Source organism: Oratosquilla oratoria, chromosome 12 (assembly GCF_046742065.1).
Source record: "Oratosquilla oratoria isolate Oo_2021 chromosome 12, ASM4674206v1, whole genome shotgun sequence".
Lineage (NCBI taxonomy): Eukaryota > Metazoa > Arthropoda > Malacostraca > Stomatopoda > Squillidae > Oratosquilla > Oratosquilla oratoria.
Window position 1 is genome coordinate 25131365 of NC_134788.1, and position 21214 is coordinate 25152578.

General features: G+C 39.0%; 2 protein-coding genes across 4 annotated transcripts in view; one reads left to right on the plus strand and one right to left on the minus strand.

Moving 5' to 3' along the window:
- Positions 1–21214, plus strand: part of LOC143032040 (uncharacterized) — a 114942-nt gene that overhangs the window by 38269 nt on the left and 55459 nt on the right. The gene's annotated exons all lie outside the window — the stretch shown is intronic.
- On the minus strand, positions 8938–15143 carry LOC143031122 (uncharacterized). 3 transcript variants are annotated; one of them, XM_076194599.1, is made up of 2 exons: positions 15052–15143; positions 8938–11975 (listed from the first exon to the last, which is right to left on the minus strand). In XM_076194599.1, exon 2 carries the CDS (start codon positions 11707–11709, stop codon positions 9640–9642), a length of 2070 nt encoding a protein of 689 aa, XP_076050714.1. In that variant the 5' UTR covers positions 11710–11975; positions 15052–15143; the 3' UTR covers positions 8938–9639. The 3 variants fall into 3 exon arrangements, with proteins under 3 accessions (XP_076050714.1, XP_076050713.1, XP_076050712.1); XM_076194598.1 differs by lacking the exon at positions 15052–15143 and adding an exon at positions 14697–14731; XM_076194597.1 differs by lacking the exon at positions 15052–15143 and adding an exon at positions 14400–14715.

Consider the following 21214-nt stretch of genomic DNA (forward strand, 5'->3'; position numbering starts at 1 on the left):
AAGAAGATTGTGAGTCGCTACAGAATTATCTCAACAAAGTATGGGAATGGAGTAGGAAGTGGGAGATGGAATTCAATATCAAGAAGTGTTGCATAATGGAATTTGGAAGAAGCAAAAAAATAATAGTGGGATCATATAGATTGGGAGAAGAAAAAAGAAAAAAAAGTAGAAAATCAGAAGGACCTGGGAGTCATTATTATGAATAATATGTCCCCTGAGAAACATATAAACAAGATTTTTGTAGAAACTTATAATTTAATAAGAAAAATTAAAGTGGCATTTACATACTTGGATGAAGAAATGGCGAATAAAATACTAGTCACTTTGATAAGACCAAAATTGGAGTATGCAGCGACGACGTGGTCACAAAAAAAAAAAAAAAAAAAAAAAAAAAAAAAATATATATATCTATATCTAAATATATATATATATATATATATATATATATATATATATAACAAAACTTGAAAGAATACAAAGAGCAATTACGAAACTGGCACCAACACTTTCAGAACTATCATATGAAGAGAGACTAGCAAAACTGGAACTACAGACATTAAAACAAAGAAGAGAGAGAGACTTGATAACTATTTATAGAATCATGAAAGGCATAGAAACTATTGATAGAAAGGATCTAATAAAATGGGATAGCAGAGATACAAGAGGACACATTAAGAAAATCAAGAAGGACAGTTACAAAGGATTACAAAGGCGGAGCATGCCGACAGGAGACCTTTTGGTCCATATCTAGGTCGGATGCGAAAAAAATCACAATAATGATAAAACGATAAATAAAAACTATAATAATGTAAAAAAAAAAACACATAAATGAATGCATAGGTATAGTTAAATAATAAACAAACAGGTAAATAGTAAATAATTATAAATTGACATATAACTAATAATAAATGAAAATCAGACAGACCAATGATAACAAAACAAAAACAAATAATATAAGATAAATTATAATCATTACAGCATCTTGCTTAGGTGTTTATCTAAATGATTCTTAAAGCTTCGAACTGAACTACATTGCACTACCTGTGCAGGAAGTTTATTCCATTCATTAACTACACGGTTGGCAAAGTTGTTTCTACCTACTTCCAAATTGAATCTATTTCCGGACAGTTTGAGACCATTGTTTCTTGTCTGATTCTCATTCAATGTGAACATTTTGTCACTTTTGATGTTGTCAATTCCCTTTAAAATCTTAAAGACCTGTATCAAGTCACCTCTGAGTCTACGCTTTTTTAGGGAAAACAGATTCATATGTTTTAGTCAATTTTCGTATGATTTATTTTTGATATTTGGAATCAGTTTTGTGGCTCACCGTTGTACTTTTTCTGGTCTGTCAATGTCTTTAATGAGATTCGGTGACCATGCGGAAACAGCATATTCCAAATGTGGACGAACTAACGATTTATATAGCTTGTTAATGAGTGATGGACTTTTGAAATCAAAAGATGGCGCAATCAGTCCTAGAATCTTATTTGCTTTCTCAGAGGCTGAAATACACTGCTTGGATGATTTGAGGTCGTTACTGATAATTACGCCGAGATCTTTTTCACTATCCACTTTTGTTAACGAATTTCTAAATAACTTGTAATCGTACTTACTGTTATTTTTACCTATGTGCATTACCTTGCATTTACTTGTGTTAAATTTCATTAGCCACTTTTCAGACCATTGCTGTAATTGATCTAAATCTTCTTGAATATCTAATTGGTTTGAGTGATCATTTGCCACTCCGCACAGTTTTGTATCATCAGCAAATTTGGAAACAGTAGATTTTAGTCCATGGTCTATATCATTTATATATACTATGAATAGAAGTGGCCCAAGAACGGAACCCTGAGGAACTCCACTTGTAACATTTTTCCATCTAGAAGTTTTTCCATTTAAAACAACTCTCTGTTTTCGACCATTCAACCAATTACTAGTCCAACCTAATAGGCTATCACTTATTCCGTGTAAAGATATATAATTTAGTAAGTTGTCTTTCGTGTGGGACGGTATCAAAAGCTTTTCCAAAGTCTTGATATATTAAATCTATATTGTTTCTTTTGTCATAATTCGAGATAACTGTGTTGTAGAATTCGAGTAAGTTAGTCACGCAAGAACGTTTCCGTCTGAAACCATGCTGGCTATCATTTATCAAACGGTTACTTTCTAAATGATGTTCGATAGCATCTCTGATGACAGTTTCCATTATTTTTCCTATGATTGAAGTCAAACTTATAGGCCTATAGTTATTTGGCTTCTTTTTGTCACCTTTTTTGAATATGGGAGTAATGCTAGCTAGCTTCCATTCTCTTGGGACATCTCCGGATATGATGGATTTCTTGAAAATAATTTCTAATGGAACAACAATCTCATTTTTCATTTCCTTTAAGATTCTTGGATGCCAACCGTCAGGCCCTGGTGTTTTATTAACTTTGAGTTTATCTATACACCATTTAATTTTTTCTTTTGTTATATTTACCACAGTAAGTTATAGAAGAGACCTGAAAAAGAACAGCTTTCCCCACAGGGTGATAGATGTTTGGAACATGTTAGACGAGAAAGTGGTGTGTGCAAAAACAATACACGAATTTAAAAGCAGCCTAGACAAAACGAGATATGAAGACGGGACACCACGAGCATAACTCCCCTTCCCGTATAATACAATTAGGTAAATACACACACACACACACACACATATATATATATATATATATACAGATATATATATATATATATACAGATATATATATATATATATACATACATACATATACCAAGGCTTTTTCCCCCTTACAAGGGGGGTAGCCAAAAAGAAAAAGGCATAAAATCATTCCCACCCATTCTATCCCCGAATACTCTCCACACCCCTCCACCCTCCCTCTTATCTTAGCACCTCCCGAATGACGGGTCATCCCTGCACCTTGTCCACTGCCCTGGGTCAGAGACAGTGTCGTAAGACACAGCACATCCACAGCAAGGTCGCTTCATTAAATCGGCGACCCCCCCTCTCCGTCCCCCCATTGCATAAAATGAGAGGACGGGGAGAGATCCCTTCGGGCTACGTCAAATTTTGCTCACACATACTACCTCACCCCCCATCCCACCTCATGCAATCACATCATCCATACACAACCATTCTCCATTCACACCTGTCTTCTGTCCTCTCCCGTCCTTCCTCAACAGACATTTCCCTCTTCCCCAAAGCCCCCTTCACCCCATCCATCCATCTCATCCTAGGACGTCCCCTCATGTTCACTCCCTCCACATCTGCCTTCCACACCTCTTTTACTAGTCTTTCTTCACTCATTCTTTCCATGTGTCCAAACCATCCTAATACTCTTTCATCAACCCTATCTCCCAGCTCCTTTTCCACCCCTGTTCTTCTCCTCATTTCTCACTCTATCTAGCCTAGTAACCCCCATCATACTTCTCAGACACCTCATCTCAAACACATTCAAACTCCTTCTCTCTTCCTCTCTTATGTTCCATGTTTCTGCCCCATACAGTGCTGTTGGCACACTCACTCCTTCATACAGTCTCCTCTTAGCATCCATTCCCAAATGTCTATTCCTCATTACACTCTTTAATCCACCAAGGCATTTACTCGCTTCTCTCAATCTACATTCTACCTCCACTTTCACTCCACCTTTCCCTGCCACATTTGCACCCAAGTATCTAAAACTATCCACTTCCTCCAGTCGCTCTCCCTTAATGCTCACTTCCAGTCTACTGCCACTTTCACCCCTTGTACATCTCATCACCTTACTTTTACCCACATTTATCTTTAGCTTTCTTCTATCACATACTCTCCCAAACTCTGTTACCAACTTCCTCAATCCCTCCTCCGATCCTGCCACAAGCACAGTGTCGTCCGCAAACAACAGCTGGTTCACCTCCCACTTTTCTCCATTTTCTTTAACCATCTCCAATCCCTTGCCCACTACCATTGTATTTACCTCTCGCACCACCCCACCCTTGTATAAGTTGAACAGCCAGGGTGACATAACGCATCCTTGACGAAGTCCCACCTTTACCTCCAACCACTCACTCTCTCCATTTCCAATCCTGACACAAGCTCTACTACTCCCATAAAAACTCTTGACAGCTCCCAGAAGCTTTCCTCCTATCCCGTATATCTGCATAACCTCCCACAGTGCCTTCATGTCTACCCTATCATAAGCCTTTTCCAGATCCATAAAAGCCCAAAAAACATCCTTCCCCTTTCCTATAGCTTTCTCACATATCTGTCTTACCACAAAGATCTGATCTACACAACCTCTACCTGTCCTAAATCCACACTGTTCCTCACCAATTACTCCTGTTCCTCTCCTAATCCTCTCAATCAAGATCCTCCCATAAGCCTTCCCAACTACACTCAACAAGCTAATCCCTCTGAAACTACTACATTCACACTTGTCACCTTTTCCCTTGTAAAGAGGAACTATACAGGCACTCCTCCAGTCCTCCGGTACTCTACCCTCTCTCCAACAAACATTAAATAACCTCACCAACCAGTCCACCATCACTGTACCTCCTTTTTTCATACATTCTGCATGGCATCCATCCAGACCAGGTGCCTTACCTGCTTTCATCATCTTAACAACTGCCTTCACCTCATCCTTCCTTATTTCTCCTCCATTCTCCTCATTCATCACTCTCATTTTCTTCGAACTTCCCACTGCAGCAATCTTTCCTTCCCTATCCTCCTTCACATTTAGCAACTCCCTAAAATATTCTGCCCATCTTCCCCTTACTGCCTTCTCTTCCATTATCATCTCTCCATATGCACCTTTTACCTTTTCTTCTCTACTTGATTCGCCTCCTCTTCCTCTCTTAATTTCTTTCCAAAACATTTTTTTATTACTTTCAAAATTTTCTGTCAAACTCTTACCCCATTTCATATTTGCTCTCCTCTTTGCAACCTTTACCTTTTGCTTTACTTCTCTTTTCTTTGTACCTCTCATATGACTCCCTCGTCCTATTTTGTAACCAATCTGTGAAAACTTGCTTCTTCTCTTCTACAACCTTCTTTGTTTCCCCATCCCACCATTCACTACCCTCCCTTCTATTTCCCCCTGTCCTTCCTGTTCCACACACCATCTTTGCACACTTTATGACTCCCTCCTTGAACCATCCCCATTCCTCCTCCACACCCAGCTCTACTCTACCCTTTACTCCCTCCCACTCCTCCTTGAGCTTCTTTCCGTACTCCTTTTCATTCAAAGAGTTCACTCAAAGAACCTCCCTACCTTTTGTCCCTTTCCTCTTCCTCCATCTATCCTCCACTTTCAACTTACCTTCCACCAAAAAATGATCTGATATTCCCCCACCCTCTCCCCTTAGCACATGTACATCCTTAACTCCTATCATAATCCTATTTACCACTACATAATCCATTAGCGCTCTATCTACCACCCTCTCCCATGTGTACTTATGCTTGACTTTCTTCTGAAACACTGTATTTGCTATCAACTCTCTTTCTAGACACATTTCCACCATCAACTCTCCACTACGATTCTTTCCTGGAACTCCACATTTCCCAACCACTCCATCGATTGGACCATATCCCACCCTAGCATTAAGGTCTCCCAGTACTATCACATTGACATTTCTTCCCAAATCCTCTATGCACTCATTTAGATCTATCCAAAAGGCCTCCCTTTCTTCTACACTCTTCTCACTGCTAGGCCCATATGCACTTACAAAGACCCATATCTCCTTCCCCAGTTTCACCTTCATCCACATTATCCTTGAGGAAACCTCCTTCCACTCCACTACCCGTTTACCTATCTCTTCATTTACTAGAATAGCCACCCCTTCCCTCCCTTGCCCTCTCTTCACTCCTGATAACCTCCCACTTACACTCACCCTTCCCTTTCAACTTAGTTTCACTCAAGGCCAACACATCCATCTTTCTTCTCACAAACATACTACCTATCTCTTCCCTTTTACTCTCATCTGTACCACGTCCACACACATTAAAAGACCCAAACCTTAGGGTGCTGGTCCAAGGATTTCCAGCCCCTCTTATGCCTTCTTTTTTTCTTTTAGGAATTTTCCCTGTATATATATTATATATATATAAAACAAATCACTAAAATGCGTGAATGTAAGAATTCGCTGAAAACCACTTAGGAAATGAAACACTATGATCCGAACATTTTTGTCTGTTCAGACATTTTCAAGGAATACAGAATGATAAAAGGTGGGATCATATGTACAAAAAAGTAGACAAGACAGGAATATGTGAGGTCACACAAGATCATTTTTCTGAGTGTATCAAGGTGGGGACACACCATGAGCTGCTACATAATAAACAATTTTCTTAACAATAAAATGATCAAGTTTATATAAACCTAAACTTACATTCATAATATTATGAAAGGAATGTTTAACCAAACTAGATTCAATAATGTTTCTATCTAGCATAGAACTACATGAGACATATTCTTTAGAATTACTCCAATCAATGGGATGGTTGTGATCTCTAATGTGTACAAAAATCCCACTGGACAATTGACCCGACCTCACACTATACCTGTGTTGATTGATTCTGGTACCTCTTTTCCAGTTTGACCAATGTAGTATTTATTGCATTTGTGACAAGGAATGCTATAAACACAGCCTACCCCATCACCTGGGGAATTTTTAATAGAAGTTGTATTCTTAAATACCACATTGATGTCAAACTAAGAATTTTAGGAAGACTTTTCAAGTTCTCGTGGAAAAGAAGAACTAAAAGATTTTTGTTACAAAAGTTATTCCTTTCCCGAGTGATGTCAAAGTAGGACCTCTCAGCCATTTTATGAGCCTTATCAATTAAATGTTTTGGATATCTCAAGTCCGATGCAATGTCACAAATTTTCCTCAGCTCATCCTCCAAGAAATCGGGGCTACAAATTCTGTAAGCCCTAAGAAACATAGAAGAAAAGACCAAAATTTTAGTTTTTTCAAGATGAGCTGAGTAAAAGTGGACATAAGACAGGACATTTGTACTTTTTCTGAATACATCATACTTGATACATCTTCCACTTCTATGTATCAGAATATCCAAAAAAGGTAACCTGTTATCATGATCTCAGTAGTGAATTTGATTGAAGGAACTAAATTATTTAACTTAACAAGAAAGGAGTCTACACTGAAGTCAACAGCCAAATGCACAAAATGTCATCAACATATCTTTGCCATATGACGTTATATGTATACCTGGTAATATTTTGATACATAGAAGTGGAAGATGTTTCAAGTAGTGCATGTTGCAGTCCATACTCTTCAACCTCATAGACTGTTCCTGCTTGGCCCTCCTTGCACTCTTGATCTTTGACCTTCATGAGAGCAATGTGCAAGGGGTTGCTTGGTTTATGTGCCACATTGACCCTATGTCTCTGAAGCAGTCTTGCCATAACCTCAGAGGCTCCCTTCACATAAGGGATCATCACCCTTGTTGTCTGTGGTATCGCGCTTCAGTCACTTTCCCTTTGTGGCGCCATCCACCTCTTCACCACTTGATTTGGGTGACCATTGGCTTGAAATACCTTTCTCAGCCTGTTCTCTTCTTTTAGTGAGCCAATGAACACACTCTCTCTGTCCTGATCCACAACACTCTGATGGTAAACAAAGTCTCTGAACCTAAAAAAGGTAGAATCCAGGCATCAACTTACCAACTCCATCAGTTCCTCTGGTGATAGTTTCTCATTTTCCAGGAAGCCCCACATCCTCTTCAGCACAGGCATGATGGATCACTACACCAGGTCTTGTGGTGACAACGTAAACACATATTTTACATCAAACGAAACCATCACTTCATCCTCCTTCACACTGATGCCTTGAATTTCCTCCAGGAACTCATTGGAGTTCTTCAACATCTGCAGCAAGTTCACCACCACTGGCCTGAGCTATTTGATCATCAATGCTAAGTTGTATAGGGGGACCCACTGAAGGCAATGATGGGTTTCAAAGGTACTGTACTCTTTCTTTGTGCACCTTAGGTAATCCACAAAACTTGGGAATGATGGAATCGCTTGGCCTCATCTTGTTCCACCCCTTTTCCATCATTGTTTTTTCTTTTAGCTTTCTCAATTCCCCTTCAACCTTTTTCTACAGCTTCAGTGACAGATCTAAAGACAAAAATCTCACAGGTATTTCTGTCCTGGAGCAGAGTGGTGGACTTTGTCTCGTAGTCTTCTTTGTCCATGATAACAGTGGACTGCCAAGTGTACCACATGCATTGCTTTTTTACGTATAAAGGAGAATTAACTGCCTCTCCATTGTAACCCCTGAGGATGATCCCCAGAGGGGGTTCAAAATGTCAGGATTAAATTACCTGTTTCTGAATCCAGTGCTTTTTACTTTTTTCATCATGGTTCCTAAGCCCAGCCTTTTCCATACATACATGTACATGTATAAAATAGTACATACATACATACATATACCAAGGCTTCCTTCCCCCTCACCAGGGGGGTAGCCAAAAAGGACAAGGCACAAAAACACTCCCACCCATTTCATCCCCGAAAACACTCCACACCCCTCCACCCTCCCTCCCATCTTAGCACCTCCCAGATGACGGGTCATCCCTGCACCCTGTCCACTGCCCTGGGTGCATAATAATAATTATGATAATAACAAATATAAATAAAAATAATAACCACAGTAAAGTCTTTCCCAAAAAAGCTCACCATTGAAGAAGCTTCAATGCACATTGCCCAAAGACTCGAAGATGTGTTATATGCTGAAAAATCAATTGACAACTACATTTCACACAGTGTGGACAAATGCACTAGAAGTTGTGGTGTCTTTATATTTCAGAAACTATTTGACCATGAAATTCTTTCTCAGGAGGTACTTAACATGAACAAATACAATCAAAACTACTACGAGAAAGTAAAAATTCTTCTTGGCTTAGATGATAAAAACAAACCACTCATCCAACATCATGAATTTATTCTTCAACAACAATGAGAAAGCCATCATATGCCATCTGATATCACAACTGAGAAGACTCCATTAAACTGTGGGTGTTGTATTTCCAGTGATTCAATAAACACTGTTGAATATATTCACATAGTTATATCTACAGTCACAAATCATATGTAACAATGGTGTATACTCCAGACAACCTTCCACAATGCTAAAGTAAACAGAACTGTATCTGTCATGATATGCAGGTATCTATAGCCACCAGTCACATCACTCTCTAACATTCTTGATGGCTTTCCATAATTACATGAACATTCGTGCACTTAATGGAACACTCAAGACTTTAATTAAGAACAAGCAAAAATGCAATCACACAATAGGCCAATCAAAGGTCACTCAACTGCACAACCGAGTGTCAACCAAAATTTACAACTGACAGTATTTGTGTGTCATGAATCAGTCAAACAGGTCTATAACAGGGGATCAATACTTAATAGCTGAATAGAGAAGTTAAATCCCTCAAGTCACACTGGAGGGGCCTCTCACCAGCATAGGTCATAATGCAATACTTGAGATCAACCTTTCATGAGGAAGTGTGAATGACTATGTGACATTTGAAACAAGTCCTTCATGAAAAGGCTGAAAAGGCTTCTTTCCCCTATGGCTCACCACAACACATCTTAGATTACTTTTTCTCAGGAAAAAGGTGTATCACACAGGTCACACTTTAAGTGCTTCTCGATCGTGGGTCGCCATGTGTCGATTAAGACGATTCTTTCTTGAGAAAGCTGCATCGCAGAGGTCACATTTGAAAGGCTTCTCTCCAGAGTGGGTCATCACATGTTCTTGGAGATTAGCTTTTGTCAAGAAAGCTCCATCACACTGTTCACACTTGAAAAGCTTCTCTCCAGTGTGAGTCATCGCATGACATTTGAGAGCATTCTTTCTTGAGAAGGCTGCATTGCACACATCACATTTGAAAGGCTTCTTTCCAGTGTGGGTCATCACATGTTCTTTAAGTCTACCCTTTCTTGAGAAAGCTGCATCACAAAGGTCACACTTCAAGGGCTTCTCTCCAGTGTGGGCCATCACGTGCCATTTCAGAGGTTGCTTCTGTGAGAAAGCAGCATCACACAGGTCACACTTGAAAGGCTTTTCTCCAGTGTGGGTTTTCATGTGTTCTTTGAGATTACACTTTCTTGAAAAAGCTGCATCGCAAAGGGTACACTCGAAAGGCTTCTCTCCAGTGTGGGTCATCATGTGATAATTGAGACCATTCTTTTGTGTGAAAGCTGCATCACACAGGTTACACTTGAAAGGCTTCTCTCCAGTGTGGGTCGTCACGTGCTTTTTGAGAGATTGCTTTCGTGAGTAAGCTTTATGGCACAGGTCACACTTGAAAGGCTTCTCTCCACTGTGGGTCGTCATGTGATAATTGAGAGCATACTTTTGTGTGAAAGCTGCATCACATTGGTCACACTCGAAAGGCTTCTCTCCAGTGTGGGTCATCATGTGATATTTAAAAACATGAAATCTTGAGAACGCTGCATCACACATGCCACATTTGAAAGGCTTCTCTCCAGTGTGGGTCATCACATGATATTTGAGAGCACTCTTTCCTGAGAAAGCTGCATCACACAGGCCACACTTGAAAGGCTTCTCTCCAGTGTGGGTCATCACATGATTTTTGAGAGTATTCTTTTGTGAAAAAGCTGCATCACACAGGTCACACTTGAAAGGCTTCTCTCCAGTGTGGGTCATCACATGATATTTGAGAGCACTCTTTTCTGAGTAAGATGCTTGGCACAGGTCACACTTGAAAGGCTTCTCTCCAGTGTGGGTCATCAAATGATATTTGAGACCACACTTTCTTGAGAAAGCTGCATTGCACTGGTCACACTTGAAGGGCTTCTCTCCAGTGTGGGTCATCATGTGTTGTTTGAGACCAGTCTTTCTTGAGAAAGCTGCATTGCACAGGTCACACTTGAAAGGCTTCTCTCCTATGTGGGTCTTCTCTCCTATGTGGGTCATCACATGATATTTAAGATCACACTTTCTTGAGAAAGCTGCATGGCACAGTTCACACTTGAAAGGCTTCTCTCCAGTGTGGGTCATCACGTGATATTTAAGACCACACTTCCTTGAGAAAGCGGCATCACACAGGTCACACTTGAAGGGTTTCTCTCCAGTGTGGGCCATTTTGTGATATCTGAGAGCACTCCTTCCTGAGAAAGCTGCATCACACAAGTCACAATTGAAAGGCTTTTCTCCAGTGTGGCTCAAAATGTGTCGTTTGAGAGAAGTCTTATGTGAGAAATATGAATCACACAAGTCACATTGGAAAGGCTTCTCTCCAGTGTGGGTCACTAAATGTCGGTTGAGATGATTCTTATGTAAAAATGATTTATCACACATTTCACAATGAAAAGGCTTCTCTCCAGTGTGCATCATCATGTGATATTTGTGAGCAGTCTTTCCTGCAAAAGCTGCATGGCACAGGTCACACTTGAAAGGCTTCTCTCCAGTGTGAGTCCTCATGTGATATTTGAGAGCATTCTTTCTTGAGAAAGCTGCAATGCACAGGTCACACTTGAAAGGCTTCTCTCCAGTGTGGGTCATCATGTGATATTTCAGAGTATTCTTTCCTGAAAAACCTGCATTGCACAGGTCACACTTGAACGGCTCTTCTCCAGTGTGGGTCATCTCGTGATATTTGAGAGCACACTTTTCTGAGAAAGCTGCATCACACAGGACACACTTGAAAGGCTTCTCTCCAGTGTGGGTCATCATGTGTGTATGAGACAATTCTAATTTTAAAGCCTTCTCTCCAGTGTGAGTCCTCACCTGTCATTCGAGAGCACTCTTTCCTGAGAAAGCTGCATCACACAGGTCACTTTTGAAAGGCATCTCTCAAGTACGGGTCATCGCATGATACTTCAGGTGACTTGCAAGATTTGAGTGCTGCAGATGCCACACAGGATTCTCTTTATTATGTGAGGAATATACACAAATTTCTGATACCTCTTCCAAGGAAATATTTATATTTATCCTTCAACCTGAAAGAAAATATACAATAAGTTTGACATCTAACTTTTTGAGAGTAACACAAGTGTATACAATGGGGCATTAACCAAAATACTGTAGAAGAAGAGAACAAACAACTCGTATTAAGGAAGCAGCTTAATGAAAGATGAAAGAAATGGAAGGTTGAACAAATACTAAAAACTATGACGTTGTGCACAAAATGAGAACAAATAAATAAAAGAGACTGTGACAGTAAAACTGAATCAGGAAATAAAAGGGAAAATGAGTGGCTAAATAAATACTGCAAAGATATAGACTCGGACACAAGAAAAAGAGATCGGTGTATGATGTAGGACACAATAGCATAGTCAGTAATAGGAAATCTTTATCAAATTTTTGTTGAGGGCCACACATACACACCACTCAAGGATGTTGTAAATCATTGTTTGATAGAGTCATGGGAATCTGATATTTATTTCTACAGCTGATGACTTGTTTTCCATTTTTTGGAGATTCCTTACCTAACCTAACCTCACAGTTGCCAGGAAAACATTTCACAGAAATACCACTGAAAGCCTACAAATAAATAAAATGTAGATTTTTGACATCCTTGTGGGAGAAGTAAATTACTTCTAGTCAGTGTATCCTAACATGTCACTACCTACACTTAGATTCAGCCCCCCCCCCCCACCCCTTCCACGGTCTCACTAATCGCCGACCAAACCGACCAAAGCCAACCAAACCCAAACAATGACGGTTTTTGCTCAAATGCACAATTTTATATAAAAAATTAGCATATGGTTGCATTATTTGACTTATTTTCTTTAGAATGTGTGATTTCCATGTAATTTGATTAAAGAGAAGTTACGTTTTTATCCTCTGCAAAATTACTGGCCATACCTACGAATACCGTCCGACTCATGCCGACCAAACCTGAACAAGGACGATTTTTGCTGAAATGCATGATTGTATATAAAAGATTTGCATTTGGTTGCATTATTTGAACTATTTTCTTTAAAATGTGTGATTTTCATGTAATATGATCAAAGAGAAATTATGTTTTTATCCTCTGCAAAATTACCGTAACTTCTCTTTGATCAAATTACATGAAAATCACACATTTTAAAGAAAATAGTTCAAATAATTCAACTATATACAGTCTATTACACTAATAACCCAATAGTAAGAAACTTAATAGAGTGAAGATTGATCCATACCACCAGTAACCATAGATGGCGGGCTGGACAGTATTCGAAGATGTGGTCGGTAATTTTGCAGAGGATAAAAGCGTAACTTTTCTTTGGTCAAATTACATGAAAATCACACATTTTAAAGAAAATAGTTCAAATAATGCAACCATATGCTATTTTGTTACAGTATTCGTAGCTGTGGTTGGTAATTTTGCAGAGGCTAAAACATAACTTCTCTTTGATCAAATTACATGAAAATCACACATTCTAAAGAAAATAGGTCAAATAATGCGACTATATGCTAATTTCTTATACAAGATAGTGCATTTGAGAAAAAAAACGTCATTGTTTGGGTTTGGTCGGCTTATAGTCGGTTTGGTCAGCTATTAGTGAGACCCCACTTCCATCAAATACTAAAACAAGACACTGTCAGGGTAGCTTGTTGAGTTATAGTTATTCAGAGTAAACAGCCATTTCAAATGAGTTAATAAATATTTTGCTTAAATATTTGTGCCCCATAAGTCAACATATAATTTAATTCTTCAGGTCACTGGTAAAGTAAAAATTAACTTGAAAATAATAAGGCACAGGAGTGGATCAATAAACATTACAAAGGAAAAGAAGCCACATGGAAAAAAATCGGAGCATCACGGAACATACAATGTCAAAAATCAATGTGCGATTCCTTTATTGGCTTCCCTTTGACAGGAAACACTTCCAACCCCCCCCCCCCTACATACACAGGATTGAGAAGTGAACAAGGCAATGTTGGCAGAAACAGCACCAGAAGAATATAATCAAATTCATAAGATGTTTATCTATCAGAATATAATCTAGTCAGTTGAAACATGCCTATCCTTACCTACAGCTAGGTTAGATGACACTCACCCATCCCTTCAATTCCATCAACTAAAACAAGGAGCATGGTGAGAGTCGCTAGGTCAGTTTTGGTTAATCAGTCAATTAAATTGAATTGTAATTAATTTTTTTGTGAAAACTTAATTGTGCCCATGCCCCATGGTAATCTTACTCATAAATCACAAGGACAACATAGCCCTACTTTTTGGTTACTTTTAGTTTATGAAGAATGATACTATTTCTGGAACCTTTTGATATAAATTGATTATTAATATTTTTTGAGGCAACAGTTCCTTTTGGAAGATATTTTACTGTATGTATTTGATGTATTCCAGTTCCAAATAATTGATAATACTCCTGTAACCCACAAACTTTGCATTAAAAAGAATTTGCCGAGAATATAGTTACCTAAGGAATGTATCACCTAATTTGTGGCTTTGAATATATGGTCATTGCATACCTATTATGCACGAATGTAAACAATAAATAAGCGCTTTGACAAGACTACATTCTGCCCACCAATTACTAAATAGGCAGTGGTCATGTGGTACTAACATCAAGCTAGGCAACATCGCGTAATGAACAGATAATGAAATAACCTCTGCCATACAATAAAAATCATGTACACGATTGACGAGTGTCCATAATCAGTGCACAGTGAACTGAGACATTTGGAAGTTAATTTCTTAAATTTGATTTTTGTACTGAGGAAGACGATGTGGCGGTCCACCAGGAAGAATGTAAACAAAGTTTGACTATATTGCCGACATTATTTACTTTTAACTTAATTTGAATATGTTTATTGGGGAGTCTGAATATAAAAAGTTGTATAAAATATACAAATTATACTTCAGTGTTGATTTGTCAAATATAATGTAATGAGGGCTATTTTTTTAAATGCACTGTATGTTACATATGATGCATGTATTCATACATTATAAATTAAGAACTAAAAGAAATTATTAATTAATCAATATAAATTTTTAACGCTGATAGAACAACATATTGCATGCTAACTAAATTAACCTACTTCACAGACAAAAGGAAGTAGCCTACTTACATTATAGCCTACATAGTAGAACTTAAGCTTTAGAGAGGGCTGTAGAGGGCCTCAAAGAGGAGAATCGAGTTCTTCACTCGAAGGCCCAAAACACAGACGGCAAACCATGTGATGTTTGAAACCTGGGTGGGAAACAGTGACAAACAAAACACAGAGAGATGGTAAAAAGCCCTTACCAGGCCTGCTTGAATGCAGAAATTCTTTTCAAGATCTTACAGGTGTACAGGAAGAAGAAACGATGATGCAAGAGAAGAAGGGTAAGGTAAACTTACTACGGTAAATACATACATACATACATATACCAAGGCTTTTTCCCCCTTCCAAGGGAGGTAGCCACAAAAAGAAAGGCATAAAAACACTCCCACCCATTTCATCCCTAAAAACACTCCACACCCCTCCCACCCTTCCTCTCATCTGAGCACCTCCTGGATGACGGGTCATCCCTGAACCCTGCCCACCGCCCTGGGTCAGAAGCAGTGTCGCAAGACACAGTACATCCACAGCAAAGCCGCTTCATTTAATCGGCGACCCCCCCTCTCCGTCCCCCCTTGCATATAAGGAGAGGACGGGGAGAAATCCCTTCGGGCTGCGTCAAAATTTACTCACACATACTACCCCACCCCCACCCCCCCGCCTATTCCTCCTCATGTCGTCACAACATCATCCATATACAACCATTCTCCACTCACCTCTGTCTTCCGTCCTCTCCCTTCCTTCCTCAACAGACATTCCCCTCTTCCCCAAAGCCCCCTTCACCCCATCCATCCACCTCATCCTAGGACGTCCCCTCATGTTCACTCCCTCCACATCTGCCTTCCATACCTCTTTTACTAGTCTTTCGTCACTCATTCTTTCCATGTGTCCAAACCATCCTAATATTCTTTCATCAACCCTCTCTCCCAAATCCTTTTTCACCCCTGTTCTCCTCCTCACCTCCTCATTTCTCACTCTATCTAGCCTAGTAACCCCCACCATACTTCTCAGACACCTCATCTCAAACACATTCAAACTCCTTCTCTCTTCTTCTCTTATGTTCCACGTTTCTGCCCCATACAGTGCTGTTGGCACAATCACTCCTTCATACAGTCTCCTCTTCGCATCCATTCCCAAATGTCTATTTCTCATTACACTCTTTAAACCACCAAGGCATTTACTCGCTTCTCTCAATCTACATTCTACCTCCACCTTCACTCCACCTTTTCCTGCTACACTTGCACCCAAGTATCTAAAACTATCCACTTCCTCCACGTTAAATAAAAATAAATAAATAAAAGGTGTATAGAGAAACTCAAAATTAGTAATACACCATGGCCTGACGGTTGGCATCCAAGAATGTTAAGGGGAATGACAAATGGGATTGTCGTTCCACAGCGGCGGAGCCAGGAATTTTTAGTTGGGGAGGCTAAGGGGGGGGGGGGACTGAGCAAATTTTTGGGGTGGCTGATAGTACTATAATTTTCGCGTTAGCGGCAATCCGAAAGGCGTAGTCCAAGGTCCGCCATGGGGTCAAAGGGGCCGGCCTAGGATCCAGGGGCACCGCCCTGACGGGAGCCCTGCTAGGATTTTTTGTTGGGGGCTGAGGAGGGAGTCAACATGTTGACGAGGTGGGGAGGTCTCAGAAAATAAACTCAGATGATGATCATTCACGAACATCTGACCATGGGAGGCATACCATGCTGTTTTGATCCCGGTAAAAAAAAGTTGGTTTTCTAACCTCACTTTACAAAGGATTACAAAGGCGGAGCATGCCGACAGGAGACCTTTTGGTCCATATCAAGGTCGGATGCGGAAAAAATCATAATAATAATGAAATAATAATGATAAAAACTATAATAATGTATGCAACAAACAAAATACATAAATAAATGCATAGGTATAGTTGAATAATAAACAAACAGGTAAACAGTAAATAATGATAAATTGACACATAACTAATAACAAATGAAAATCAAACAGACAAATGATAACAAAGCAAAAACAAATAATATAAAATAAATTATAATCATTACAGCATCTTGCTTAGGTGTTTATCTAAATGAGTCTTAAAGCTTTGAACTGAACTACATTGCACTACCTGTGCAGGAAGTTTATTCCATTCATTAACTACACGGTTGGCAAAGTTGTTTCTACCTACTTCCAAATTGAATCTATTTCCGGACAGTTTGAAACCATTGTTTCTTGTCTGATTCTCATTCAATGTGAAAATTTTGTCATTTTTGATGTTGTCAATTCCCTTTAGAATCTTAAAGACCTGTATCAAGTCACCTATGAGTCTGCGCTTTTTTAGGGAAAACAGATTCATATGTTTTAGTCGGTTTTCGTATGATTTATTTTTGATATTTGGAATCAGTTTTGTGGCTCGCCGTTGTACTTTTTCTGGTCTGTCAATGTCTTTAATGAGATTCGGTGACCATACGGAAACAGCATATTCCAAATGTGGACGAACTAACGATTTATATAGCTTGTTAATGAGCGATGGACTTTTGAAATCAAAAGATGGCGCAATCAGTCCTAGAATCTTATTTGCTTTCTCAGAGGCTGAAATACACTGCTTGGATGATTTGAGGTCGTTACTGATAATTACGCCGAGATCTTTTTCACTATCCACTTTTGTTAACGAATTTCCAAATAACTTGTAATCGTACTTATTGTTTTTACCTATGTGCATTACCTTGCATTTACTCGTGTTAATTTCATTAGCCACTTTTCAGACCATTGCTGCAATTGATCTAAATCTTCTTGAATATCTAATTGGTTTAAGTGATCATTTACCACTCCGCACATTTTTGTATCATCAGCAAATTTGGAAACAGTAGATCTTAGTCCATGGTCTATATCATTTATATATACTATGAATAGAAGTGGCCCAAGAACGGAACCCTGAGGAACTCCACTTGTAACATTTTCCCATCTAGAAGTTCGAACGAGGTATATCGAGTTTACAAACCCACTGCTGGAAGTCTATTATTATCACTTCACCGAGCTGCTATTCCACTTAGGTTGCAAAAAATTACACGGTACTTTGGGCAGGATTATAATCAAAACCCCTTCTACATGCTCTGCATGCTATGACTAGGGTTTCTTGAGCTGGATTAAATGTCTATGAATGGGGTATTATTGTCTGTCAATCATCAAATTGTGTAATTGGGTAAGGAAGGAAATCAAGTGTATATTTTTACCGTGACCAATTCATCATGCAGTACATGCCATAGGAAATTCAGGGCCAGTGTGGAAATTCAAAAGCTTCTTATATAGTATTGTGGGCCCTGGCATCTAATCGCCCTTTTAACCCATGTAGCATATACGTCTGTGTAAATTGCTTCATGAAACATTACTTGAAGTAGGCTATATTTCTTCAATTGTCGAATAAACAAAAATTGAAATAAAAACAAAAACAAAAAGGTTTTACGGTCTGTAAAACATTTATATGAATGAAAATTAAATTCATATATAGCTGGACAAACACTTTTGAAACATAAGCACTTCCCTAGAAACTATTTACATATTTCGATAACAAAAATGTAATCCTCTTGCTAAACTTAATTGCAAGTTGTTCCTTAAGAATAGTTTTAAAAAATAGACAGAAATACATGTTTTCTTCATTCAGTGTCCTTCATATGAAAAAGCCAGTAAATCCTTGATGTTTTGACATTTCATGGATTTCAACCATAAACAGAATCAGGGCGTGGCCAGGCGACAATAGTATTCCCAAAGTATATAGACCAGGGGTTCTCAAAGTGGTCGGTATCGACCCCGCAGTGGTCGATCGGAACATCCAAGGGGTCAATGAATAGCCAAGGGGTCGAATGGGGGTCGATGAATAATCAGGGGGTCGGTGAATGTTTACTGCTGGAGTAGAAGAGACCATTTCAAACTAATTTCAAACTACAAAATTACACTGCTAATAAACATTTTTAGTTAATACCAATCATTGCTTTAATACCGATAATATAAAAATACTTTATAATAAGTTACAATACATTATTGTAGTGGAATTTATATGTATATATATATATATACATAAATTCGACGCACCCAAGTTATATCACATTTGACCTCTGTCACACTCCAAACTTCATCATAGTTCTTAACTCTTCTTAAACTTTTCTTCGCATTCATTCTTATCCTCTACCCACGTTGATTTTTTCTGTCATATTTGAGATGGTGCCAATATGAATGGATAGTATTTATATGGAAAACCAGATATAACTAATATTAATGACTAATCAGACTGAGTAATTTCTTAAGGATGCAATAGATGATGAAATAAATTCAAACTACATACATATACCAAGGCTTTTTCCCCCTTCCAAGGGAGGTAGCCAAAAAGGGAAAGGCATAAAAACACTCCCACCCATTTCATCCCTAAATACACTCCACACCCCTCCCACCTTTCCTCTCATCTGAGCACCTCCTGGATGACGGGTCATCCCTGCACCCTGCCCACCGCCCTGGGTCAGAAGCAGCGTCGCAAGACACAGTACATCCACAGCAAGGCCGCTTCATTTAATCGGCGACCCCCCCCCCCCCTCTCCGTCCCCCTTTGCATATAAGGCGAGGACGGGGAGAAATCCCTTTAGGCTGCGTCAAAAATTAGTCACACATACTACCCCACCCCCCACCCCCCCGCCCATTCCTCCTCATGCAGTCACAACATCATCCATATACAACCATTCTCCACTCACCTCTGTCTTCCGTCCTCTCCCTTCCTTCCTCAACAGACATTCCCCTCTTCCCCAAAGCCCCCTTCACCCCATCCATCCACCTCATCCTAGGACGTCCCCTCATGTTCACTCCCTCCACATCTGCCTTCCATACCTCTTTTACTAGTCTTTCTTCACTCATTCTTTCCATGTGTCCAAACCATCCTAATATTCTTTCATCAACCCTATCTCCCAAATCCTTTTTCACCCCTGTTCTCCTTCTCACCTCCTCATTTCTCACTCTATCCAGCCTAGTAACCCCCACCATACTTCTCAGACACCTCATCTCAAACACATTCAAACTCCTTCTCTCTTCTTCTCTTATGTTCCACGTTTCTGCCCCATACAGTGCTGTTGTCAAACTAATTAAATAAAATAAATTGAAGTTTCAATTTTACAGCCTTCGTTGTCCGTGCAAGTTTGGTATGTAGTGTTCATAAGCAAGATGCATATCTTAGGCGAAATTACGTTCTTGGCAACTATTAACTTCAATCAGTTTGATTGGAAACACTTTGAGGAATTTCGTGGTTGTTATTCATGCAGTTTCAGTTTGGTTGGTAGTGGGTTTGTTTGTTATTTTGTACATGCTGAGGTTTTTCAACTTGCTATTTCAATCGTGTAAATCGTTTTCCCCACATGGAGATGATTTCACTTCATGTATCTGTTTTTATATTGTGGTGCTGCTATTGATATATGGCCATTTTTATGCATAATTATACAAAAAACTATTATGTACTTTCCATTGTTCTTGTTTCGTTGTGAAGCACATGCTTTTTTTTAATTTCACAGTTCCACTAATAACTATACAGTCTCTTGTTTCTTAAGGATGTTTTCTATGCGTTTAGTGGTTGTTGCTCGCAACACATTAGCGCAGGGGGGAGTCCAATATTACCAATATTGGATTTTAAACGAATCCAGCGACCCTATCAAGATGACACTGTTACTATACTATAAATGTTGTTATTTGATGATAGTGATATTGAAAACGTCAATAATGATTTACATGAATTTTGTGTTAAAAGACAAAGAGGAAAGATAGAAATTATAAAGAAGAAATATCAATCTCTTCTTAGAGAATTAAAATCAATATAGAAATTAATAAGCTTAACATATTTTTGTAACAAAAGTCATCAAAAGGATGGAATATTTATACAAATATTTAACCTAAGCTAACCTAACCGAACATAATTCAGTTAAGACCTAACCTAAAGTGAACCTAACCTACCTAATGTATTTCCCAATGGTGACAATTGACGAATGAGTCACGAAGTCTATAAGTGGTCCGAATCAGCCATTGCTAGCGAGGGATGAATGAACCACGAAAATAAACACAATTTCTGATTGTTAGTGTGTTATGTATAGGGCCTATAGTACTTAAAGAAAAATTCGTCCCACCCCCATTTTAATCGTGTGTTCTATTTTTCTGTATAGTTCATGGATCGCTTCCTAATTCCCCACAA

Bases quoted from the DNA above. Each gene is read 5' to 3' on its own strand.
- LOC143031122 (XM_076194599.1), bottom strand. From the start codon at position 11,709: ATGATGACCCACACTGGAGAGAAGCCTTTCAAGTGTGTCCTGTGTGAT.